This window comes from Prunus dulcis, chromosome 1, assembly GCF_902201215.1.
Source record: "Prunus dulcis chromosome 1, ALMONDv2, whole genome shotgun sequence".
NCBI lineage: Eukaryota > Viridiplantae > Streptophyta > Magnoliopsida > Rosales > Rosaceae > Prunus > Prunus dulcis.
The window spans coordinates 30,881,618-30,907,365 of NC_047650.1; the positions used below are offsets into that span (position 1 = coordinate 30,881,618).

Below are 25,748 nucleotides of genomic sequence, written 5' to 3' on the forward strand. Positions count from 1 at the left end.
TTCATTAAGTTTGGGTTTGTTCAGCTTTTTGTTTCATTGGTTCGATTTTCCCTTCAAACCATTCAACTTTTTACTCCATTAAGTTCGACTTTTGGGTTTTTTTTTCTTCAGAGTTATGTTTTGGCTTCACAGAGTTCATTTTTTTGGCTTTGGGACTCAAGATGTCACACTGGAAAAATAGCATATCATATGGTGGCTTAAGAGTTCACGGCCATCCTTCCTTTACAAGCCGAGTTCTACCCATGGTTCTTAACATAAAGTTCGTACTTTTACTTGATTGGACCTTTCATAACCGAACAAACCAACACAATAATGCAAAAAATCGAACTCTATGAAGCAAAAAACCAAAACCCAGTAAAGCAGAAATTAAACCCTATTAAAGAAAAAGTCGAACCCTATGAAGAAAAATATCTTAACCCTATGAAGCAAAAACCAAACTCAATAAAACAAAAGACAGAACTTTGTTAAGCAAAAAATCGAACACTCTGAATAAAAAACCAAACACATAAGATTACTTGTGCACCAATTATACCCAACTTCTTAAAGTTGGCTTACCTTTACGTGTTTGTTCCTGAAGTAAGCAATTCATATTCTACTATTATATAAGAAGCTTTTTTTTCAGTGCTCTTTAATTGGCAAATGCCTTACTTTTCTATGTTGCTCAAAGTTCTTTTAAGCTGGAAATGTCGTCACGTTCTAAAAAGGAATGCTATTGCTTACTGAGTAAGTAAAATATGGTAGATCATAGATCAACAACAAAAGAGGTTTTTTGCTTTTGATATTTTTGTCTTCTTTTGATTAACATATTGAACTGGCTTATAAATCAAATGCTTAACTTAATCCGACAAGTCTTCTTCCTACGTTGGATCCGTACGACATGTCTGAGAACCCGGCCCATAGAGCGGGTTTATTATATTATAACGGTCATGATGGAAGTGTATTTACGATTTTAGTTCCACACTGGAGAGAGACTAGCGGTGGTGCCATTTTTGCTTTTGTAAAGTGGAAGCCCACCGAAAGATCACTTTACGATTTTGCCCCAAAGTCCTGTTGCTGCCTGCCATCTATTAATTCCTCTGCACACTGCTTCACTCTGCTTCACCTTCAGAGAAACAGAGCACTCTGTTTACCATGCGAAACAGAGACCTTTCTACAGCCATGGCGATTATGCTTCTTCGCACTCTAGCGTTTTTCACTCTGGCTGTTAACCTCGCAAGTAAGCTCTTAATTCTTGTTCCCGTATAATAAAATTCTTTTAAAGAAGAAAAAGTGTATCTTTGTTTGAGGAATTAAATTACAGAAACAAATGCTCTGTTTGGCAGAGCCGCAGAGCTATAAAGTTATGACCTTTTTACTTTTTAATTGCAGCCTGCCAATCATTTATCGGCGTAAACTACGGCCAAGTCGCCGACAACCTCCCACCACCTTCAGCCACCGCAAAGCTACTACAGTCCACCTCAATCCAAAAGGTCCGGCTGTACGGATCCGACCCGGCCATAATCAAAGCTCTGGCGAACACCGGCGTCGGAATTGTTATCGGAGCGGCGAATGGCGACATCCCGGGTCTTGCATCCGACCAGAATTTCGCCAAGAGCTGGGTCGACGCCAACGTGGCCCCGTTCTATCCGGCAAGCAACATCATTCTCATCACTGTCGGCAACGAAGTCTTGACCTCCGGCGATCAGGGCTTGATTTCTCAGTTGGTTCCGGCGATTCAGAATGTCCAAAACGCCCTCGATTCCGCATCTTTGGGCGGGAAGATTAAGGTCTCCACCGTCCATTCCATGGCGGTGCTTAAGCAATCTGAACCGCCGTCGTCTGGAAGCTTCGACCCCGGTTTTGGCGACGTCATGAAGTGGTTGCTCGCGTTTAACTCTGCCACCGGTTCGCCTTTCGCAATCAACCCGTACCCCTACTTCGCGTACCGAAGCGACCCGAGACCGGAGACGCTAGCTTTTTGTCTGTTCCAACCGAACGGGGGCCGGTTCGACTCGAAAACAAATATTAAATACATGAACATGTTCGATGCTCAGGTGAGTGAACCAGGTTTACTCGGTTAAGTAAATTGTCTGCGCCGGTCGGTCCGGTCCAAGGCCGTTTAATTGTCAAGTAAAAGTGGCCAATTCTGTGCAGGTGGATGCAATAAGATCTGCATTGGACTCAATGGGAGCCAAGAATGTGGAAATTGTTGTGGCTGAGACTGGTTGGCCCTACAAAGGGGACAGCAATGAGGTGGGGCCCAGTGTTGAGAACGCCAAAGCTTATAACGGTAACTTGATTGCACACCTTCGATCAATGGCTGGGACTCCATTGATGCCAGGGAAGTCGGTTGACACTTACCTCTTTGCACTGTACGATGAGAACTTGAAGCCTGGCCCTAGTTCTGAGAGAGCTTTTGGTCTCTTCAAGCCTGACCTCACCATGACTTATGATGTTGGCCTCTCCAAGACTAGACAGGTGAAAAACTGAAAATCATCATGATCGAGTATCAAATTTTCGATCTTTAATGTGTACATTTTAGATATGGTGTAGATTTTTTTGTTAATATCAATTATATCATGTCATTAATGGCGCTTGATAAGAACAACGAACAAGAAAAACTTACCAATCTTAAGGTTTCAATTCATGGATTATCAGCTACTTATATGTTTAAGCAGTTTTTGATCATTCTCATTGGTGTTTTTGTTGTAGCCATTGAATTTAACTTGATTTATTTTGCTTCAGACCCCTTCCACGCCTTCCTCCACGCCGTCAACGCCTTCCACCACGCCCTCCACGCCCTCTGCAGTACCCCAAACGCCAGTTAATCCATCGGCGCCAAAGCCAAAGAAGGCAGCGTGGTGTTTGCCGAAGGCCGGAGTATCAGATTCCCAGCTGCAGGCCAATATAGATTATGTCTGTGGACATGGTTTTGATTGCAGCCCAATTCAACAAGGCGGGGCATGTTTTGAACCCAACACAGTACAATCCCATGCTGCTTATGCCATGAATCTCCTCTATCAAACTGCTGGTGGGGATCCTTTGAATTGCGATTTCTCACAAACAGCTACACTCTCATCCAACAATCCCAGTAAGTGTTTCTCTGAATCCCAACTCCTTTTGTGTGTCTTCAAGCATTGATCTTGATCTCTTTTTTTCTTTTTTTTAAAACTTGTTTTGTTTTCTGTTTTGTAGGCTATGATGGCTGCCACTACCCAGGTGGAAGTACCTAAAGATAAAGAGAGAGGGGCTTATATGTCACCAGAATTACCAAATAAAGGTTGGCAATGGCATGCAGGTGCTAAACCTGCAGGAACTTGAGAAGAATTTTCAGTGTTGTGGCTCTCCTTTTCTGTATGCACAGGAATAAGGATTCTTTGTGAAGAAATGTTTTATATTATTTAGCTCAAGTTAGAAACTTTCCCCCCTTCATGTAAATTATTTGTGATTTTTCTGAGAGAGATTGAGAGTGAGAGCTGCAGAGTTTTTATCTTTTATGTTTATAAGACTGACTCTGTATCTGAATGCTTCCTTGATTGTGATTATAATATTTATTCCTATATATTATAAGATATGCTATTTGAAACATGGTTTTTCCTATATGCATTGGCTTGGTGTATTTCTATTGACAGACTTTGAGGAAAAAATGAAATGAAAAAAATAAATAAATTTAATATAGATCCGGTTCAACCCGAGAGGGATTTATAAGTAACAGGTGAGGAGCTATGATTGGTTAAATTTGATTTTCAGTTATAGTGGTCCTAGTATTTCTGCCAAACTCAAAGGGAGGCAGAAGAGAGAGAGAGAGAGACAACCCCAACACCCAAACAGCAAAACAATGGCGACGAGAGAGAGAGAAAGGGAGAGGGATCTAGAGCTCCTCATCCCAGTTGCACCAAGTAACGAAAATGCAGATTCCAAATCCTCCTCCCCAGCCAACTCACCACCTCCTACCACATCCCATCCCCATCACACCACTGGCCGCGAGGTGATTCACTTTCTTCCTTTCTTTGCCTTTTCTTCAATATTAATTTGGATATATTAAATGATCACAAATATGCATGAAATGTATATATACATGGCATAGATTTTATGTTGAATTTGGTTTGATCGATCTTAGCCCTAGCCTGCAATATCGTGATCTCTTTGTCTATGTTCTTGTTACTTGTCTTATGATATGTTGGATGAAATGTTTTCTTCTTGACCCAGAAAGAACAACAACAAAAATAACAATATTTTCTTGGGAAAGTTACATGAATTCTATGCTTATTACTTTTGTATAGGCATTTTCAAAAGTCATCCGCAGCTGGGCTTCCAAGAAGTTTATGACAGGATGGTAACTTCTTATCTCTTCTAATTCCAGTTTTGCTTGACTTAACAATGTTTAGTTCCTTTCGTGGCATTCTGCAAGAGTTTAGGATGCAAATAAATTGTCCGAAAAATTGATGCGGTATTAACACCGTAATTTCCCATGTTTATGGAACCATTTCCAACAACTTGGTACTTGCCATCAAGGCTTAGTTAACTAGTGTTGAACTAAAATTTAATATTTTAAAGCTATTTGGTTCATATTTACCATTGCATTCTCTTGAAATGCATACACTGCAGTTAAAAAATATCGACTTTTCCTGACACGTTTCCTGAATTTTTTTTCTTTTTTCTTTACAGTGTCATTCTTCTTCCAATAGCTATTACATTCTACATCACATGGCATTTCATTAAATTTGTGGATGGTTTCTTCTCCCCAATCTACAATCGCCTAGGGATCAATATTTTTGGTAAGTAGAATTACTTCATTTGTGAGAGGTAGCTTACAAAACAAACACATGCCTGTAGTTGCCAGGAACTTTTCTGTATGGTCGGGGATAGTGGAATAGATTGTTGTTGCATGTTAATGGCTGAATTAATCAACCAGTAACATGTGATTTAATAGTCTCTTCTTGTCTGAACTCTGAACCATCTTATTATTTTTCCATGTGACTTGTTTGAATCTGCAGGTCTTGGATTTGCCACCTCCCTCACATTCATCTTTTTCGTCGGTGTTTTCATGCAATCGTGGTTGGGAACGTCTGTTCTTACTCTTTGGGAGTGGTTTATTAAGAAAATGCCACTTATAAGCTATATCTATGCTGCCTCAAAGCAAATTAGTATAGCAATATCACCAGGTATATGCTGATAACCAACCATATATTGTAGTCTGAGCTTCCGGATTCTGAAACTTTGAGCCATTTGACCTCACTTTACAGATCAGAGCTCTAATGCTTTCAAGGAAGTGGCTATAATAAGGCATCCAAGAGTTGGGGAGTATGCATTAGGATTTATCACTTCAACAGTTGTTCTTGATCAAAAGAGTGTAGGAGAAGAACTCTGTTGTGTTTATGTACCTACCAACCATCTTTATCTTGGAGATATTTTTCTGATTAGTCCCAAGGATATTCTGAGACCCAACCTGTCCGTTCGAGAGGGGATTGGTATTAATTTTTTGTACAGAAAAGATTTGCAAGATAATGTACTATCTGATTATGAATACTGACTTCTTAAACTAGTTTCGCTTCTGCTGTTCATGTGCTGCAGAAATTGTAATATCCGGAGGTCTGTCAATACCGCAACTGTTGACGACGGTGGATGCACAAGTCCTTACACCAAGAAGAGTTCCTCACTTTGAAGAGCCAAAAGTATGATGATGTTTCGACGATGGTAAGAAATTGAGAATCTACTTCACTGCTTTTTCCTCATAGATTATTTGTCCTTGAGGTTGATGTAATGATACTTAAACTAGTGTTTCATGTTGCTACAGAAGTTCTCAAACTCAAACGAAGTTTTGCAGACGAAGCTTAGAGGATTGAATCTAGATCAGGCCTGGAATGAAGTGAAGAAACCGTAGCAGAATCCTGAAAAGCAGTGAAGCCCCTTTAGAAACAAACTTATATACAGCCACAACTGATGCTATATTTGTTTACAAGGGAAATACCCCTCTTAAGTACACCATTTTATGAATTTTAATTTGTGAATGTTTTCCTTTTATCTCGTCTGTTTATTTTTGGTCCTAAATATAAGCAATACTGAGAAACGGGAGACTTCGAGTACATAGTTATTCGATTTCATCAAGTCAGCACAGTCACAACTTCACTAAACAAAAATGATTCAAAATGGAAAGTAAGATTGACTAGCAATTGAAATGATAAAATGACCAAATATAAGCATGAAATGGGGGAATTCGTATTACACATGCTACTGTTTTGAGTGCGTGAAAAGCATGGACAACAATTACAACTTTCTTACATTCATCAATATTATGATGGAAGGGTTAAATAATATTTTTTCATTAAAAAAATAAAAACAATATAGAATGGCAAGGTTACATTCTTGTCTCACATTGTCAACGTAACTATTTAAAAATATTTTATGTTGTAATCATAACAACAATCCGTTGTCGTCCAGCGGTTAGGATATCTGGCTTTCACCCAGGAGACCCGGGTTCGATTCCCGGCAACGGAACTTTTTAAAATTTTCTTTTTTAGTGTGCTACGTGGCATAAGCATTTTAGTAAATTTAAACTTTAACTCCAAATTATATATAAAATACAGACTTTATTATATTTTACAGTACAAAATAATTATAAAAAATCCCTTTTTCCCTTCTTCCTCTGCCTGTCATCCCACCAGACCCCCAAGACACCCCCCGCCCCAAATCTCCAACCCACTCATACCTCTGTTCCTCTCTCTCCCCCTCTTTCTTCCCCTTGCACTCATAGAACATCGAAGCCAACCTCGCGCTCCCATCTTCTCTCTCTTTCTGGCTCCTCTCTCTCTTGTTCTTTCTTTATCTCTCTCTCCCCTTCTCGATCTCTCTGTGAAAAGTAATTAAGCTTTAATACAATCGGGTTGGCCACGTGTCAAAACATCTGAAAAGTACGCCCGATTTCACGTGACGACAGACACGTAACCGGGTCACCGAGTAGGCCAAAAGTGACAGTTGGAGCCCGAAGCTTCTCTTTTTCCCTAGCGTAATTCCAAAGCCTCTTTCCATCTACAAATCTATCTTCTTCTATACCAAAGAATTTTGACATTCTCAAAGTCTCAGGTACACTGACATCCTATAGTTAAATCATCTAAATTCTGTTATCGCAATTTCTTTATTTTCACTCGGATTTGATTTCCTTGTTTCCTTCGTTTTCTTGTTTTGCATCGTTTTTTTCACGCCACCTTTTTTGGTCGAAATTTTGGTATATCATCGAGTACGATGTGCTGTTCTTGTTACGGTCTTAGATGATACGGAGTCAGTAAAAATGTCGATTTTGTCTGTTGTTAGCAAAGAAAGGATCGGCTAAACGAAACAAAAAATGAAGGAGAGAAACATGGCAGGTTCGAGAAACGCTGGGAAAAAAGATAGAAATATTGTTCTATAGCTTAGATTATCCGAGTTTTCTTCGGAAACCAGGGTATTTAAATACGGTTTGATCGGTTTTTTGCATTATTATCAATCTCTGTCTCAAGAAATAAGTCCAAGCTCCGCTGCTGGCTCCGACTCTAGATTGGACATGACAAAACTGATTCGGGGCATCAGTGCTGATGTGCCCTTTCACTTTGTCACTTTGAGCTTGCTAGAGAGGGAGAGAAAAAATTGTTCCAAAAATTTAAAGAAAGAAAATCTCTTATTTCTTCCATAGTCAATGATTTGCTAGATGGCTTAATTGTCATGAATGTATCTGTTCCAAACAGTGCGTGAGAGTAATTTGCGCATATTTGCATTTTGTTACTCTGAAAATGGGGCAATGGTTTATTAGTAATAACACATTTCAACGCAGGAATTTGGTTGTGAAGTGTTTCAGCATCATGGCTTCATCTGTTCTGATCTCTGATACTGAGCCTTGGAAGGTTTTGAAGGTAATTGAGACAGTACCTCTTTGCAATGTGCAGTATGAAAGTTTTCAGATCTCTGTTCTAAATGTGGATAGTTTTCATTGTTCAGGCCCATGTTGCGGACATAAACAAAACCCATTTGCGTGATTTGATGAATGATGTTAAGCGGTCCCAGTTAATGACGGAGTAAGGCGTCTGCTATAACTTTTTGAAAGCTTTAATCTTACTTCATCTCATCCTTGTTTATATGATACGTGAAGTGTATGACATGAATATTGTTGTAGGCTGTATCAACTATTATATGTGAAGTCATGAATAACTTGATAATGTGTGTGTATATTCTAATAGTGAGTTTGATGGGATACTATTGGACTACTCACGGCAACGTGCCACACCTGAAACTTTGGAGAAGCTTTTCAAATTAGCAGAGGTGGGGTTGGCCCATTCATAACTAGTCTGTCTTGGGGGCCAAGGGATTGGGTGAATATGTTTTCTAAGTAATGTTGTCTATGCCACAATGCAGGCTGGGTCCCTCAAAGAAAAGATTAACCGAATGTTTGGTGGAGAGCATGTAAGTTCAAGTTTATCTTCCTTTGGTAGAGTGCGGATAAATATGGAATTAAAATGCTAATTTGGACACTTTTTATCTCAATTTGCGAGAAACTTTTTTGTGAGCACAATAGACCAGCTTATTTCTGAAACCATCATGTGATTCTTTTGCATTCTATTTATTTTTCCTTTTTCTTCTGGGTGTTGCCTTCAGATAAACAGCACAGAAAATAGATCAGTGCTTCATGTAGCTCTACGTGCTCCAAGGGATGCAGTTATACAAAGTGATGGGAAAAATGTGGTCCCAGATGTTTGGGAAGTTCTGGACAAGATCCAAAAGTTCTCTGAGAGTATTCGAAGTGGATCTTGGGTAATCAACCACAATTTTTTCAGTATCCATTCTGGGTCCATATTGCCTGAATTCTGAAGTAATTGACAATTGTGGTAGGTTGGAGCCACAGGAAAAGCCCTGAAGGATGTCATTGCTGTTGGTATTGGTGGCAGCTTCTTAGGTCCTCTGTTTGTGCACACAGCTCTTCAAACAGGTTCAGATGATGCATTCCATTTTATCCATTTATAACTCTATTTTGCAGTCTTATTTACTATTTAGTGTGAGTTTCCTTGTGAAAAATGATTAAGCTTGCTTTGTAATAAAGTTTGGGCAGTGTTCATTGGTTTGATTACATCTTACAGATCCCGAGGCTATTGAAACAGCAAGGGGAAGGCAGCTGCATTTGTAAGTACTTACATATTGATTTTTTAATTGATTAATTTCCAGTTCTCTATATCAATGAATTAAAAGCTGGTATGATGCTAATGGTAAGAATCCATGTCTTGAGGCTTTTGAAGTGATTTCCCACTACTGTTGTCAAACATTGTGGATTATCTTTCTTTTAGCTCCTTCTACCTGATTGGTTTGTTTGTGTTCATTAGTTTATTTCTGTGGCATAGTTTTTGAAGGAAGGATGCATTCATCTGTTAAAGACATGTAGAAAAGCATTTTGTATTTGATACGGCACATAGGATTTTAGGACATCACATGCTTTTGCTTTAGTTTTCAAACTTTCTTTTGTTTTAATTTTGAAAGCAATCTGTATTCTGTGTGTTTGGTTGTAGTTGTGGTGGTTGAAGAAGCATAGCTCATACTCAGGGACTATGTTAGATGCAATATCTGTGTAAATATTTGGTTGTAGTTTTGGTGGTTGGGTTAAAAGATTAGATGCATTCTGTAAAAGCCAGTAACATGGCCCAGAACGAGTGGCAGTATTCCACTTCTGATAATTATGTGTGGCATAATTTTTTTTATCCAAGGATCGATGATTCCAGTCTAAGGGTATTCTAATCTTTTGTTTTCCTCTGTGTGCAGTCTTGCAAATGTTGATCCTATTGATGTTGCCAGAAATATTGCAGGGTTAAACCCAGAAACTACCCTCGGTAAGCATAAGTTTACTTATATCACTAAATATTGACTTTTGTAAACTAAGCTCTATGTTGGGTATCTTATTGTTTGTATTCTTTTGATATTTGCAGTTGTGGTAGTTTCGAAGACTTTTACAACAGCTGAAACTATGTTGAATGCTCGAACCCTTAGGGAATGGATTTCATCTTCTCTCGGGTTAGTGCACTGCTAACACTTCTTCAAGTATATGAACAGTTATTTCAGATTAAGGATTTGCTTCATATTTGATGATTGAATTTAGACTTAGTAAATAATCGTTGGGAGTGGGCGGAATGAATCATATTTAGAATAGCTTAGTAATGCTATAATTGAAATAATTTAGTACTCAAGATAGTAATGATGGAGTGAAAATTTATTATGTCTTTTTGTAGTTTAATTATTGATTTTGTCAGATAAAATGTGAGTTTTGAAGATCTGCCTGCCCCCCCCCCCCTTCTCTCTCTGTGTCTCTCATGATTGAGCGTAACATTTTCAGGCCTGATGCAGTTGCAAAGCATATGGTAGCAGTCAGCACTAATCTTACAGTATGAGTTTTTCCTTTGTCCTCATGCCTTTAGTTGATTAAACATTCAGATTATCATTAATTTTAATTAACTATTTTTCATTATTCGTTGGTCATTCTAAATTTCTGTGCTTTTTTTCTTTTCGGTTTTTATGCTGATGCTATTTATTGAGTTCATCAGGACTAAGGTTGTTTTTTAAGATGGAAATATTAGCAGATTTAGGTGCTCTATTGAAAACCTGTGAAAAGTGTGCGTTCCATCTTCACGAGTTCCTTAATTGTTATATAAATTTGATCTTAGTCCCTCATACAGTTTTATACAAACAGATCTTAGTGCCTTTTATTTGTGATGGATTATAAAAGATTCTCTAATACGAGCCTTTAATTTACAGTGTGCGTATTTTTTTTTAAAGTGGCTATAAAAACAGATATGATTTTTTTTTCCATCTACAATCTTCGTAGACATTGAAGTTTGGTCTATTCGCAAGAAAGCTATCCTTGTGTATTATCTTTGTGTGTTTCTGTTTCAGCTTGTAGAGAAGTTTGGGATTGACCCAAATAATGCTTTTGCATTTTGGGACTGGGTTGGTGGCCGGTATAGTGGTAAGTTATTTGCCCTCTTGTGTATATATTTTCAGCTACCTTGATGTTTAATTATTATTTTTTAATTTCTGGTTGCAGTTTGCAGTGCTGTTGGAGTGTTGCCTTTATCTCTTCAATATGGGTTCTCAGTTGTTGAGAAGTACGCAACTCATGGTTGTTTCAATTGTATTTGAATCATTTCTGAAGTTTGTGATACATAGATTCGATTTCTACTCCATTAGTCAATGCATATTAGGTTTAAGTTGTTTATCCTGTTTTCTCTATGTAGAAGAAAATAAATTTGTTGCTTTCTCCAGTAAATATATGTACTTGAGAAACAATTTTGAACCTGCACTTTGAATCAAAATGACAAACATAGAATGCATTACTCTTTCCAGAAAAAAGAAAAAATTGAAGATAAGAATTCAGATAGGGCGCGGCATGATGTTTTAAAGATATTTTATGTTATTTGTTAACAGTAGCTTTGAAAACAATATCTACATAAACACTGATGCTGATGTAACTCGGTGATCTGATTCCCTAAAGGCATTTTCCAGTTCTCTGTCAATGCCTTTTTTTCTGAGGAAAAAAGGCTCTTGTTTCGTTTCAATGGTTGGTGAAATGATCTTTGTATATACTAACTAGGATGTTATATTTCCTACTCAAAGGTTTTTAAAGGGGGCTTCAAGCATTGATCAACACTTCTACTCAACACCATTTGAGAAAAATATCCCTGTAAGTGCCTAAGGTTGTTATCGTCATGATTATTGTTAGAGTGATTGTCTTGCATTTCCTACTGGGAATGGCAAGGATGGTACCTGTAACACTGGTGAGTTATAAAAATACCTATAACACCGGTGGGTTACAGAAATATCGGTGCACAATGAATCTCATCAGAGTTTCAGTTCATTCATATAATCATTTTGTTTCACCTTTTAGTGTGATTCTTCTCTAGGTGAGTGACACCTTAGCCACCTCTATATTCAAGTTTGGGGTATATTGTTGTGGTTACCTATTTAGATAGGTAGCTTAGCTGTAAAGCTTTATGAGATAATTATTGTTGTGTTATATACCGTTTCATCCCTGCTTCAGGTTCTCTTGGGTCTGTTGAGCGTATGGAATGTTTCATTCCTTGGATACCCTGCAAGAGTGAGTGTTACTTTATCCTTTCTAGACTTCAAATTTGTAAGTCTCAATCAATTTTGTCTTTTAACTTCTTTCTGCTTATTTTTTAGGCTATCTTACCTTACTCCCAAGCACTGGAGAAGTTTGCTCCGCACATTCAACAGGCAAGTTTATACTAGTCATCTGTCTGCATTTTTATATTAAATGCTCTTATACCTTCCCATTTTTTTGGGCAATGTAGGTTAGCATGGAAAGTAACGGCAAGAGTGTATCAATTGAGGGTGTAATACTTCCCTTTGAGACCGGAGAAATTGACTTTGGTGAACCTGGAACAAACGGTCAGCACAGCTTTTACCAACTAATTCACCAGGTGATCAACGTTCTATTATTTGTTTAATTCTAACCATTTTCATTGATCTCATGTATGAAAACTGATTTTACATTCAAAAGTGTTACCAAACCTTCAGCTTTTCAGTCTTATGTGAAGGAACACTGAGCACATTTCTGAGCTTCAGATAATTATTCTTGGTACTTTGTTTTATGTTGTGATGTACATTGATAATTAATTTTTTTCCTTCTTGAATGTTCAGGGCCGTGTTATTCCTTGTGATTTTATTGGTGTTGTGAAGAGTCAACAACCTGTTTACCTGAAAGGTACCTAATTTAAAACTCTTATGTCTTGCTCGAAGTTTTTTTTTTGATGTTTGGTTTGTGGGGTATGCAATATAGAATTCCTCACGTGTTTGCTGCAGGTGAAGTGGTGAGCAACCATGATGAGCTCATGTCTAACTTTTTTGCACAGCCAGATGCCCTTGCATATGGGAAGGTATGTTTTATGCTTACTCCTGGACACTGGAAGACTGGGTTTACATTTGAACCAAACACCGTAAAAGCTTTATATGTTAAAACGACATCATTTTATACCCTTGCTTTGGAGGTAATTGAGTTTGCACTATGATTCTAGAAACAAAAACAAAAAAATGATAAAACTAAGATTAGCAAAGAAATTTCGCCATTTCTCTCACTAATATGAGAGCACATATTACTACTTTGGATTTTTTTCATGTCTAACCAGAATTAAGTTTCTTGTAGCATCCAGAACAGCTGCAGAAAGAGAATGTTCCAGAGCATCTTATCCCGCATAAGGTGAGTTCCTATTGGCTTCAGTCATTGGCTTATAAGTGAATAAGTGGCACTAATTATAAGATATCTCTCACAGACTTTCTCTGGAAACCGGCCCTCTCTCAGCATTCTTTTTCCATCACTGAATGCTTACAATATTGGCCAGGTTTGCTATTTAATTTCATTTTCTACCTTTTGTTATGCGTTTTGGTCATGCCTAATTGTTTGATGTTTCAATTTCAAATGGTTTTTCTGCTTCTGTGTTAGCATATGCAAAGTCAAACAGTAAATTGCTTGATGAATTGTCATTTACTACATATTTGCTAACTTCTCAATTCTAAAACATAACATTCTAGGCCTGCATGTTTAGCCTGAGTGCTTGTTCATGTGCTATGTGAAGTCTTCATTTACTGCTCTTGTATTCTTTCTAATACCTACTTGCCTGTATCCAGTTGTTGGCAATCTACGAACACAGAGTTGCAGTCCAAGGTTTCCTATGGGGGATCAATTCTTTTGACCAGTGGGGAGTAGAATTGGGGAAGGTTCAGTGTTGTTCTCGCACTAGACCAAAATGAATATAAGAATTGCATCAAGTTTCATCTGTCCGCTGATCCAATTTGAAGTTTATTTTGTTTTGCCCCCTTCATATATTTTAACATATCCATTTCATGTTTGTTAACGCAGTCATTGGCTACTCAAGTTAGAAAGCAACTCAATGCATCTCGCACAAAAGGGCAACCGATTGAAGGCTTTAATTACAGTACTACAACATTGTTAAAAAAATACTTGGAGGTACGTACAGCCAAAATTAAAATTAAAATTAATGCTTGGGAGGTATCGTGGCAAATCACATTTTCATTTGGAAACACACACAACTAAAATGCAATTAATTGAAAATACATTTTGATATTTACTAATAGGATCTTCCTGACACTAGATTACTGTATCAATTTGGCAGGCAAGTTCAGATATTCCTGCTGATCTTCCTACGCTTCTGCCGCGGATATAGTTTACCTTCTGGAAATATTCAACTTGAACGTCAATACGAATAAAGTTTTAACCTCGTGTATATGAACCCAGTATATAGCGATCTGGGTCTTGATTACGCTTGCAGTTTTTCTAATGTTTAACTTTACATTGAGCATCATTATAATTAAATTGAGGCTACTTCAGGGTACGAAGCAATGCTGCCCAAACAACTCACTGGTAATCCATTTTAGTGACAACTTTCATGTTGCAATTTTTCTACTTTCATAAATCCATTTTGGTCTGTCCGAAAGCATGTTATGAATGTGCAAAACAAAACCAGTTAGCCATTGACTGAAAATATTTGCATTACAAGGGCAGACCAGTCACCTACGACTTGCAACAAAATTAACCCTAACTAGTTTGATTCACCAATCCCCGATCCCAAAAACACAGTTAAGCCCAGGAAGACATCTCTTGTGGCTGATAAACAGGCGGCTGCCTAGACACCGGTGGATCCGAACCCACCGTTGCCCCTGGCGGTCAAGTCCAGATCCTCAACCTCCACGACATCAGGGGTGATTATCTTCTCAATGATCAGCTGTGCAATCCTATCACCCTCCTTGATTTCAAAATCAACATCAGAATGGTTGAACAATATCACCCCAACTGGGCCCCTGTAGTCAGCATCTATGACTCCCGCTCCCACATTGATCGAGTGCTTCCAGGCCAACCCTGACCGCGGCGCTGCACACCCAAGAGAATGTTAGTGAAACACATTTCTTTAAAAATCTAAAAAATATCAAATTTTCCTTTTCTTTTTTTTGAAATTTAACAGGAAAATTGGGGATCTGGGTTTTACCAATTCTTGCATAGGTTCCTTCAGGGACCGCAATGCTCAGATCAGTTGGGACCAGGGCTTTTCCTCTAGCCGGTACCTTCGTCTCCGTTGCACTACACAAAATCAAAGAAACAAAGAAAAATCCACATGAGATTACAATAATTTTTCTCATAAAAATAGACCATGGGAAAAAAGGGAGGTTTCTGGGTTTACCTTGAGAGGTCATAGCCTGCAGAGAGAGATGAGCCTCTCGAGGGCAAGACGGCCTTCTCAGATAGCTTCTTCACCTTGAAAAAAAAGGTGGGGTTTCCCGAAACGTCACTGTTTTCGTGAAGCTTGGCGATCTTAGGAGTTGGCTCCTTGACTTCGTGGTTGCCGTTCTGCACGTCTTGCGGGGCCATTCTGAGAAGTTGAGAAAGAGGACGGCGGTGATGCGAGTATTTGCAAATACCGGGTTTTAGGAGCAGATAGGAAGACGGGGTTCGTTTAAATAGAGAAAGTCCCGCCAAAAATGGTGTTTCCCGCGTGATGAAAAGTTTTCCCGCCATTGTGATGTAGGTACGAATTACGAGTGTTGTGCGCAGACATGTAAATGGTCTCTTCTCTCCACACCTTTCTCCTGCACCACTTCCAGCATCATTTCACTTCTTATTTTTGGGGATCTTGGGCTGAGATTTAATTGGGCTCATGTTATTAGCAATGGAGGCCCTCCTACGTTCACAGCTGCCATAAATTTCAGCCCAATGGTCAAACAAGAAAGATCGAAAGCCCGGTCAAGTTGTATTCACTTTCATTTTCAGTCCAACCAAATTTATTTTAAGGTAACGATGCCTTGAAGTTCACGTGGCGATCTTCTAAGGTTCATGTGGATGAGGTTATGAAGTATAAAGTGAATTTATAGTGAGGGCTTTATATATTCATATATATATGCAAAAATAAAACTAGAGACAAATGATCGATTCTCCACATAGAATGGAGAGTAAAACTTATCTATGTTATGGTTTTCATTTCATACCACAACGTCACATATTATTATAATTTGCATTTTATTTTATTTTTTGCAAAAGGCCATACAAAGAAATTCAATAAAATCCTTTATTTATTTTCCAAAAATGTATAACCATATTCTGATCTCATGGACTACAGGGGTCCAAGAGATTTGTGGTTACTCACCATTTGATGTAAATTTAACAGTTCACCCACTCTTACACTCATTTTAAGAAACTTTTTTGAACCATTGAATTAATATCCAACGATGGGTGACTATAATCTCTTGGACCAACCATTGAATTAATATCCAATGATGGGTGACGACAATCTCTTGGACTCCCCTATGGTCCAAGAGATCGAGACTGATATCTTCTTTTCAATTATTTAATTCACATATCCAAACAGAGCAAAGAAAAAAACATAATTTATTTTTTTATTTTTTGTTGGAGAGAAAAACATAATTGAAAATTTCAAATTAACCTAAAAAAGACACGGTGAAAATCGACCCACCTCCCATTGTACAGAAATCCTATTTTAATTTTTTTTATAAAAATATTAAATTAATAATGAGTTCGAGTTGGGCATGACCATGTCCCAATAATTTAGATCGGTCCGCTTACCCCCTCGTTGATGAACCAAGCCGTTGGATCAGCTCCACGTAATGTACAGCAACTCAACTGCAAAACGGTTTGGAACTGAGGTCGTTTAGTCTCCCTTAACATGCCCGGCTTACGGCACAGTACGCACCCCTCATATGTAAAACCCAAACAAAATGCGAGGGAAAACCGAAAAAGTCACCTGGCATTAGCATTTTGTCACCTTGGTAAACTTCTGCGTAGGCGTGTTTTACACGGCATTATTTAGACGCGTGTGGATAATATCTCATGAAGTAAAAAGCAAAATACGCATTCGTTCAATACTAAAGTAGGGTGAGGTGGGAGACAATAAAACACGATACGCTATCGTGCGCCTGTAGGTTAATTGTTTTAACCTACCCCTCACATTTTATCTTTTTTTTTTTTTTTTTGCCCTTAAACTTATATTCCCACCCTTCGCCTTCTCTCTGTCTCACCTCACTCAAAGCGCAAAAGGGTTTCTTCGCTCGCTCGCTCTCTGCAACTTAACCGATCATCAATGGCCGACCTTACCAACTCCGATTCCCACCACCACCTCTCCGTCACCACTCCTCCCCAGATCTCCAAAGGTATTTATTCCATTTCCTTCTTCGGTTTTTAACATTCGCCTCCGTCATCTAGTTTTCCACCAAAACCCTAGATTGTCACAGAGACTTTTGCTCTTCTCGCACATTTATAGTTTTCGTTGCCGTTTGTGTTGGTGGTGTTGTTTTAGGTAGCTGAGTTTAGGGTTTTGATAAATATTTCGTACTTAGGGTTTTGATAAATATTTTGTGCTCAGGATTTTGATTAATCTTAGTAAATTCAATTACTTTTCTTTGGTTTTTTAAACGCGATTTTATATTTTTCCCATTTATTGGTTGGGGCAAATAATATTATGCGTTCGGTTTTTTAAAATTCTTCTATTATTTTTTCATAACTTAAACTGGTTTTTGGTAGAATGTGATAGTGATTGTATCCTATGCCACTGTTCGTGTATTCCAATTTTCGATTAAACCCTTTTTTTTTGTTTGTTTATCACTGCATTTTATGTGGCGTAATTGGGACACAGGGCTTATTTAGTTCTTGTAAAGCTATTTAAGCCATTTTGTGGTAGAATGCCTTTTGCCACTCAATTACAACGGGTATGCTGTAGTTAAATTTTCGCTGAAAGTGTGTCAATATATGATTGGAATTCCTGGGGATTTTAGGGGACATGGTGCTACAATATGTTAAACGAACCTTGGGTTCATGTAAAATCTATGAAGAACGTCTTTAGTATTCCTGTAAAAAAAAAAAAAAGTGAGTCTCATTCTAGGAATATTCTTGAATCATAAAATTAATCATAGTTCTTAGTTCTGAAAAAGTATTTTCTCAATTCATATTTTGATTGATTTCGATAAGTAATATTATAATGTTTTTCAGTCAATCATGCTTGGGTGTTTAGGTTTCCCCTCATCTCTGAAATAATGTATTCTCACCAGATCCACGGTGGTGCTAGTTGGATTTGTTTGATAATTGTTTGGTGGCCGTAATGCAATGTCTTTGCATTATACGTGTATATGACATTTAATCCAGTGCTTATTTCTGATGTACGCAGCTGGATCAGGTTCTGAGAATCCTATTCCACTGTCACCGCAATGGCTTCTACCAAAGCCTGGGGAGAGTAAACCTGGAATGTTAACTGGGGTGTGTTATTGTAATTTTCATGATTTTATATTAATCTGCTTACCTCTGTTGCTGCGTAGTTGCGGCGGAGAAGTTTCTTAAATTGTTTCCAGTTAGCATGCGCTTCTATCTTAGCTCTCGTAATTAGTTTAGAATTGATTCAGAGTTTCTTTGTTTTTTATTTCTTAACAAAAAATGCAGGAAAAACCTCCCAGCCCAAATCCATCCTTTGGAAGTCGCTCGGATACCATGAAAGCATCAGGTAATGGTGAGGAGATTCATGATACCCAGAAGAAGAAGGATGTTTTCAGGCCATCATTGATGGATATGGAAACAGGTGGTCGTCGTGAACGCTGGCGCGATGAAGAAAGAGACACCAACTCCTCCGGACGCAAAGATCGGTGGAGGGATGGGGATAAAGAGCTTGGTGACCCTCGCAGGATGGATCGACGAACAGAAAATTCATCTGCAAAACACTTTGGAGAAGCACGCCGTGCTCCACCCGAGCGGTGGACTGACTCTAGTAACAGGGAATCCAATTATGACCAACGGCGAGAGAGCAAATGGAACACACGCTGGGGGCCTGATGACAAAGAGGCGGAAGGTTTGCATGACAAATGGGCAGAGTCTGGCAGAGATGGCAGCATGCATCTGGATAAAGGTTTGCCTCATGTTGGAAATCATGTAAAGGATGAGAAGGATGGGGATCTCTACCGGCCTTGGAGATCAAACTCCTCCCAAGCCCGAGGAAGGGGAGATCCTTCCCATAATCAGACTCTAGCAGCAAGCAAACATGTTCCTGCGCATTCATCTAGTTGGGGACGTGGGGAAAATACACCACCAACTTTTTCTCTTGGTCGTGGAAGGGCTAGCTCTGGTGGAGGCTTTATGAACAGTAGTCCTACTATTCCTCAGTCTATAGGAACTGTCTTGGACAAAGTTGAAAGTGAACATGGAGAGCCTTCCCCTTTAAGGTATAGTAGGACAAAGCTGCTTGATGTATACAGGAAGGTTGATATGAGATCATATCGAAAATCAGTTGATGGGTTTATAGAAGCGAGTTCTCTTACAGTGGATGAGCCGTTGGAGCCTTTGGCGCTTTGTGTACCGAATCCTGAGGAAATGGTAATGCATATTCATTCATTAAATAATTTTGTGAACATTTCTTATACTTTCATCAGTTCATTTCATTTGAATGGTTTTCTGCTTGAGCAGGCCCTTTTGAAGGGAATTGACAAAGGAGATATAGTAAGTAGTGGTGCTCCTCAAGTCTCTAAAGATGGAAGGAACCCGATAGATTTTACTCAATCAAGAAGACCAAAGCTTGGTAGTTTACTTGTTAAGAATTTTAAAACTATGTGTGCATGTTAATTTTTTTCCAAGTGGGGATTGACTTGTGTTGGAACTGTTTTGTTTGAGCAGGCAGTAGGGAAGATTTACCCCTCGCACTTAATGATTCTAAAGATGAAAGCACTGGTAGTTCAAAAGGTGGTATTCCAAATTATTTAGAGGGCTCTTCTCATGAAAGGCAAGTTTTCCATCATGGATCCAGCCTAAAAGCAGAAATAATGCAGGATCAGAAGACGTACTCAGAGAACAATTTCAGGGCAGAAGGTATGTTAATTGAAGATAGGAAAAGGATTTTGAAACAGCATTTCTTGTGATTGAATTGCGATGTGCATGTTGGTGTTGGTTACTATTGTGTGGGCTGTGGGAAAAATAATCTGGATAATATAAACTCTACCTTGTTATGTTGATTCAAATGGAATGGGAAAATGGTAACCTCTGGGTCAGTGCTCATGGGGAACTGGTTTATTTGATTCTTAATAAACATTTTTCCTTTTGTTTTCAAATTTTGTATCAAAGTTCCTCTTGCATGTGTTTCTATTTCTATATATGAATCTGGATGTAAGGATGATGATCTATTTTTCCTTTAGATTTTCTTTTAAGAAAAAGAAAGTGAAGACTGGTACTTGAATCACTACATGCGTTACTAACATGAGATAGCTCTCCCCATTTAAAAATTTTACTCAATGTAATTTCTGTTTGCAGCTCTTAGAGAAGACAGTGGTCCTTTCAAAAGGGCCGAGGAGGCACCCGTTAATACAGATTTGACCATGAAGGGAAGTATTACTCCCCATTCTGGCACTCCATGGAGATCTCCATCACAGGGAGAGCGTTCGCATGCAGGCTTGCATGATTGGAAAGAGATTCCGGGTGATGTCAAGTCAAGAATCCCTGATATGGGCTGGTCACAAAGACAGAAAGATCTTAATAATGAATGGGAAAGTAGAGATGAGGCAAAATGGAAAACCAGTGAGGACCCTATAATTAGAAGGCAGCCATCTGGAGTTCTAGATAGGGAACAGGAAGTGAGAAAACCTCAGCAGCTTTCTCCTGAGGATCTACAGCTTTATTATAAAGATCCTCAGGGTATAATTCAAGGCCCTTTTGCTGGGGCTGACATTATTGGCTGGTTTGAGGCTGGATATTTTGGCATAGATTTGCTAGTTCGCGTGGCAAATGCATCAACAGATACACCATTTTTGGCACTTGGTGATGTTATGCCTCATTTAAGAGCTAAAGCTAGACCACCGCCTGGATTTAGTGCCCCTAAACAAAATGAAGTTACAGATACATCAAGTAGGCCAAACTTTGGTAATGTGGGGAAGATTCATGCTGGTTTAAGTGAGACAGATATAGCGAGAAATGAACCAAGACATAAACAGGGTTCGACAACAGAAGCTGAGAATAGGTTTTTGGAGTCGCTGATGTCTGGTAATACAAGTGGCTCTCCTCTGCAGAAGTTTCCTTTTTCCGAAGGTTGGTTTTATTAACAAGTCTTTTTACATTTTGAGTTATAAAATGAGGGAGTTTATCAATAAGCTTATTCATATTATCTTTTTATTTGTACTACTTATCACATGATGCCTTCTTGTGAATCTCTGTGTTTTATTTTTAGGTTTGCAAGGACTTATTGGAAACAATTCTCATGGTTTGCCTCATTCTGGATTGGATAATCTGTTGGCCAAGAGAATGGCTCTTGAGCGACAGAGGTCTTTTCCTAATCCTTATCAATATTGGCCTGGGAGAGATGCTTCATCTGTAATACCCAAGTCGGAGGTTGTCCCAGATCCAAACCTCCTCTCTTCAGTGGCTGAAAATCAGCCTCCTCAAACCCAAAATGCTGAAATTATGTCCATTCTTCAAGGATTAACTGACCGGTCGTCATCTGGAATTAATAATAGTGCTGCTGGTTGGTCAACTTTTCCTGTGCAAGGTGGGTCAGACCCAACCCAGAGTAAGATGGACTTGTATGATCAGAATTTTCCTCCCCAGGCTCCACTTGGATTCCAAAAGCAGAGGCTGCAACCTCAGAATCAACCTTCTTTTCCAAATCTACTTTCTCAAGCGATTGATAGTTCTAGTGTTGCAACACAAGAGAAATTACTCTCTTCTGGTTTATTACAAGATCCGCAACTGATGAATATGTTGCAACAGCAGTATTTATTGCAGTTGCATTCCCAGGCGCCTGTTCCAGCGCAACAAATGTCATTGTTGGATAAGATTATGTTACTCAAGCAGCAACAGAAACAGGAGGAGCAGCAAATGCTGATAAGGCAACAACAGCAGCTGCTTTCGCAGGTTCTGTCAGAGCATCAATCTCGCCAGCATTTTACTGAGCCATCTTTTGGACAGATGCAGGCTTCTGCAATTCCGAAAGGGAATGCATCTATAGATCCTCCCCGGCTTCAGCCATCACAAGAAATGTTTCCAAGTGGTACAAACGTTCCAGTTCCTAATATGCAAAATGAACTTGCTAATAACTTCATGACTTTGCCTCCACAAGGTACCCAAGATATCTCTCAAAATGTAAGTGAGGGAGCCGCCTCGTTACCTTTACTGCATCAAATGTTTGGGAATATTACCCATCAAAGAACTCGGGATGTTACTCCTGTGGTACCAATTGCTATCCATCAGGAGTCCTTGCCAGTGTCGACAAATGTTGAGAGCTCAACTTTGCTTGATGTGATGACCAAATCTAGAAAAGAGCCCCTTGTGCAGAAATCCATACCTGATTCTGACTTTCATGCTTCTAAAACTATGGAGCAGGCATCTGAAAACACTTTCAGAGCTAATGAATCTGGTTTGGTTGCAATCTCTGAGGGTGTTGCAGATTCTATTCCACCTGTAGGTGCTTCTGAGGGAGATATGCCTGAGCATGTCAATGATGTGAAAGTTCAATCAGATAGTCAGGTTGAAGAACAGCAGATTCAAAGGGAAAAGTGCAATGATGAGGTTCCTGCAGTGGCTGACGTGAAGAATGTTGAAGCACGTGGGCAAAGAAAGACTTCTGAGAAGAAGTCCAAGAAGCAAAAATCTTCCAAGGCACAGTCCTTGAGTGACCAACCAAAAGGAGTATCCAAATCTGTCTCTTCACAGCAAATAAAGCAGTCTGAAGCTGAGAAGCCTGTTGTTGGTGACACAAAATTGGAGACAAGAGGCAACCGAGGCATTAAATCTGAAATTGTTACTGTAGAGGTTTCAGAGTCACGACAAGCTGAAAGATTAGACCCACTTTCTGGAGGCGATACTGAACCTTTTGAAGTCAAGGGTGATTCTAAGCTTGTTGAGTCGGGGCAAAGTACCCAAATACAGATTGGGCAGAGAGCTTGGAAACCTGCTCCTGGTTTTAAGGCCAAATCTTTACTAGAAATTCAGCACGAAGAACAGAGGAAGGCACAAACAGAAGTGATAGTACCTGAGGTTATCGGTTCTGTCAATTCCTCAAGTTTGCCAACTCCTTGGGCTGGGGTTGTAGCCAATTCAGAACCAAAAGTATCTAGAGAAACTCCAAATGATGCAGGTATTAATGAGTTAAATGTTGGGAAACCCAAAACTTCCCAAAATTCAAAGAGCAAGAAGAGCCCATTACATGATCTATTAGCAGAGGAGGTTTTGGCCAAGTCTAGTGAAAAAGATGTTGAGATTCCTAATGGTGTATCAACTCAGCCTTCTCCACAAGTTATGCCCACCCATTCAGAATCTGTAGATGACGATAACTTCATTGAGGCAAAAGACACCAAAAAGAGTCGCAAAAAGTCAGCAAAATCAAAGGGTACTGGAACTAAGGTCTCAGTGTCAGTTACCCCAGTAGATATGCCTATTAGTTCAAGCCCCACTGAGAAAGTCAAAAGCTTCCGTTCTGTACAGCAAGAAAAGGAAATGTTGCCTGCAATCCCGTCAGGGCCTTCATTGGGAGATTTTGTTCTTTGGAAAGGAGAAACGCCTAATCTGGCTCCTTCTCCAGCATGGTCTACTGACTCTGGGAAGCTTCTTAAACCCACATCTTTAAGAGACATCCAAAAGGAGCAGGAGAAGAGGGTTTCTTCTGCTCAGCACCAAAATCAGATTCCAACACCTCAGAAATCCCAGCCAACTCCAGCCACCCACAATAATGTTCCTTCATGGTCACTTTCGGCATCATCTCCGTCTAAGACTGCATCTCCCATCATGATTAATTCCCATGCTTCTCAGTCGAAACACAAAGTAGAAGATGACTTATTCTGGGGCCCAATTGACCAATCAAAGCAAGCAAATAAGCAGTAAGATATTTACTCTTTTTCTCTATTTGATATTAATTCATTGAGTTAGGTTGTGTAGGCTGCATGTCTCTCTGAGATAGGAACCTTAATTTGCCTCTCATAATTGTATTGTGGGATGCATGTGGGAGTTTGCTTACATCTTTTATGTTGGTAGGGGACTAATTTGAGCTTGTCTTTTTGTTTGTTTATTTCTTTGTGAGCAGGGCAGATTTTCCTCATCTTGCAAGCCAGGGCAGTTGGGGAGTGAAAAATATTCCTGTAAAAGGAACTTCAGCTGGTTCATCGAGCCGGCAGAAATCAGTGGGTGGCAAACCAACTGAGCGATTACTTTCATCCTCACCTGCCTCTTCTCAGTCATCTGTAAAAGGAAAAAGAGATGCCATGACCAAGCAATCAGGTGTGCTATCATGATACTGTTAATTCTTCTGTCGAAGATATTAATTGACGCCTATTTACCCCATCATATTTTTCTTTGCAGAAGCCATGGACTTCCGAGATTGGTGCAAGAGCGAGTGCGTTAGGCTTATTGGGACAAAAGGTATGTTGACCTTCCAGCCTGCTTAATAATTTGTATGCAAGTGCCTTAATTAAATTATGCGTGAAATCCATAGCATAAGGTTGGTATTAGGAGTTGATTTTCCTCGTAGCTTAGAAAGTGAATTTATAGTAATCTTTGCACCCCAAGATATGAAAACCGGCACACAGCACACACAATTGAGGCATGTGGCTTCCTTGATCAGAGGTGTAATACTAATATAGGCTTCTTTTTTTGTTGGTCCAAATGCATTCTTCTTGCGATATTAATTGTCATAATTAATTGTATCACTGATTTAAATTAAAAATTTTGCTAGATACGAGTTTCCTTGAGTTTTGCTTGAAGCAATCCAGATCAGAGGCTGAGTTGCTTCTAATAGAGAACCTTGGGTCGTACGATCCTGATCATGATTTCATCGACAAGTTTCTCAACTACAAGGAGTTGCTATCGGCTGATGTCCTTGAAATTGCGTTTCAAAGTCAGAATGATCAAAAGCTCACCGGGTTTGGTGGTGGAGAGCTGAATTCGTACGGTGCAGACGCTGGGGATGTTGACCAAGATGGGTCCTCCAAAGGGGGTGGCAAGAAGAAGGGGAAGAAAGGGAAGAAGGTTAGCCCTGCTGTTTTGGGATTTAATGTGGTGAGTAACCGCATCATGATGGGTGAGATCCAGACAGTGGAGGATTAGGGAGTGGTATTAAGAGGCAGGCAGGCAGGAAGGCAGTTGTAAATAGATTTTGGCTTTTGGACTGTATATGGCTTTTTGACCTTTTCGTCCTTAGAATTTTTTGTTTTTCCCTTTTGTAGTGCCACAGCAGCAGTGCTAATTTTATCTGCTCGAGCGATTTTGTGTAATGTTCCTTCCAGTGGTAAGAGTACTTTTGTTATTTTTATTCGCTTTAGTTGAGAGATCATCCTGCGGGAGACGTTGAATCTTCTTCAATCGAGGTACCCTTTCCCTTTGTTTCATTCATTTGCTTGCTTCCCATCTTTCTGTCATCTGCTATCTTTTTTTATGTTGCAGTTTAGTGATCGATTTGAGTTTTAACTCCCTTTTTATTTTCATCATGCTATCGTGGATTTTACTGCAAAAAAGAGAGAATAAATGTTATTTCAAGTGCAGTCCTTATATATCACCATACATAGAAGTATTTTGGTTAATTTTAGTTCTTTCTTTTTCTTGGGTCAAATTTTATTTATATTGGACCAGACAAAAAAAATAAGAAATAAATAAAATCCAAATAAATTGTCATTAAAAATCAACATTGATCTTTTTTATTACTGCTTCGTTCACCATGAAAAGGAAAATAAATACGGAGTTTTTTCTGATCCAATAATGAAGTTGCGTA

General features: G+C 39.1%; 5 protein-coding genes and 1 non-coding gene across 7 annotated transcripts; 5 read left to right on the forward strand and 1 right to left on the reverse strand.

The window, feature by feature from the left end:
* Nucleotides 1-923: 923 nt before the first annotated feature.
* On the forward strand, nucleotides 924-3,551 carry LOC117615135 (glucan endo-1,3-beta-D-glucosidase). The gene is made up of 5 exons (XM_034344147.1): nucleotides 924-1,216; nucleotides 1,369-2,033; nucleotides 2,134-2,457; nucleotides 2,725-3,070; nucleotides 3,175-3,551. Exons 1-5 carry the CDS (start codon nucleotides 1,132-1,134, stop codon nucleotides 3,210-3,212), a joined length of 1,458 nt encoding a protein of 485 aa, XP_034200038.1. The 5' UTR covers nucleotides 924-1,131; the 3' UTR covers nucleotides 3,213-3,551.
* Nucleotides 3,552-3,790: 239 nt separating this feature from the next.
* On the forward strand, nucleotides 3,791-5,959 carry LOC117615136 (protein LIKE COV 3-like). The gene is made up of 7 exons (XM_034344148.1): nucleotides 3,791-3,967; nucleotides 4,263-4,315; nucleotides 4,648-4,757; nucleotides 4,977-5,144; nucleotides 5,226-5,450; nucleotides 5,554-5,676; nucleotides 5,777-5,959. Exons 1-6 carry the CDS (start codon nucleotides 3,818-3,820, stop codon nucleotides 5,658-5,660), a joined length of 813 nt encoding a protein of 270 aa, XP_034200039.1. The 5' UTR covers nucleotides 3,791-3,817; the 3' UTR covers nucleotides 5,661-5,676; nucleotides 5,777-5,959.
* A 446-nt stretch (nucleotides 5,960-6,405) lies between these two features.
* Nucleotides 6,406-6,477, forward strand: TRNAE-UUC. The gene has a single exon. It is a non-coding gene; the product is annotated as a tRNA-Glu (tRNA).
* A 101-nt stretch (nucleotides 6,478-6,578) lies between these two features.
* On the forward strand, nucleotides 6,579-14,420 carry LOC117625876 (glucose-6-phosphate isomerase, cytosolic). 2 transcript variants are annotated; one of them, XM_034357468.1, is made up of 24 exons: nucleotides 6,579-7,062; nucleotides 7,787-7,865; nucleotides 7,951-8,027; nucleotides 8,190-8,271; nucleotides 8,365-8,412; nucleotides 8,605-8,760; nucleotides 8,839-8,935; nucleotides 9,084-9,126; nucleotides 9,757-9,824; nucleotides 9,921-10,005; nucleotides 10,325-10,373; nucleotides 10,882-10,954; nucleotides 11,033-11,093; nucleotides 11,602-11,668; nucleotides 12,026-12,082; nucleotides 12,169-12,222; nucleotides 12,300-12,428; nucleotides 12,649-12,712; nucleotides 12,811-12,884; nucleotides 13,151-13,204; nucleotides 13,278-13,346; nucleotides 13,633-13,722; nucleotides 13,865-13,972; nucleotides 14,139-14,420. In XM_034357468.1, the coding sequence occupies exons 2-24, from the start codon at nucleotides 7,815-7,817 to the stop codon at nucleotides 14,187-14,189; spliced, it is 1,707 nt and encodes a 568-aa protein (XP_034213359.1). In that variant the 5' UTR covers nucleotides 6,579-7,062; nucleotides 7,787-7,814; the 3' UTR covers nucleotides 14,190-14,420. The 2 variants fall into 2 exon arrangements, with proteins under 2 accessions (XP_034213359.1, XP_034213366.1); XM_034357475.1 differs by lacking the exon at nucleotides 13,278-13,346 and having other exon boundaries at nucleotides 6,640-7,062; nucleotides 14,139-14,379.
* A 51-nt stretch (nucleotides 14,421-14,471) lies between these two features.
* On the reverse strand, nucleotides 14,472-15,574 carry LOC117625892 (deoxyuridine 5'-triphosphate nucleotidohydrolase). The gene is made up of 3 exons (XM_034357484.1): nucleotides 15,201-15,574; nucleotides 15,009-15,100; nucleotides 14,472-14,893 (listed from the first exon to the last, which is right to left on the reverse strand). Exons 1-3 carry the CDS (start codon nucleotides 15,533-15,535, stop codon nucleotides 14,649-14,651), a joined length of 672 nt encoding a protein of 223 aa, XP_034213375.1. The 5' UTR covers nucleotides 15,536-15,574; the 3' UTR covers nucleotides 14,472-14,648.
* Nucleotides 15,575-16,989: 1,415 nt separating this feature from the next.
* Nucleotides 16,990-25,372, forward strand: LOC117626245 (protein ESSENTIAL FOR POTEXVIRUS ACCUMULATION 1). The gene is made up of 10 exons (XM_034357910.1): nucleotides 16,990-17,181; nucleotides 18,192-18,280; nucleotides 18,461-19,384; nucleotides 19,475-19,586; nucleotides 19,682-19,873; nucleotides 20,312-21,082; nucleotides 21,222-23,865; nucleotides 24,069-24,262; nucleotides 24,344-24,403; nucleotides 24,717-25,372. Exons 1-10 carry the CDS (start codon nucleotides 17,112-17,114, stop codon nucleotides 25,085-25,087), a joined length of 5,427 nt encoding a protein of 1,808 aa, XP_034213801.1. The 5' UTR covers nucleotides 16,990-17,111; the 3' UTR covers nucleotides 25,088-25,372.
* Nucleotides 25,373-25,748: the final 376 nt, after the last annotated feature.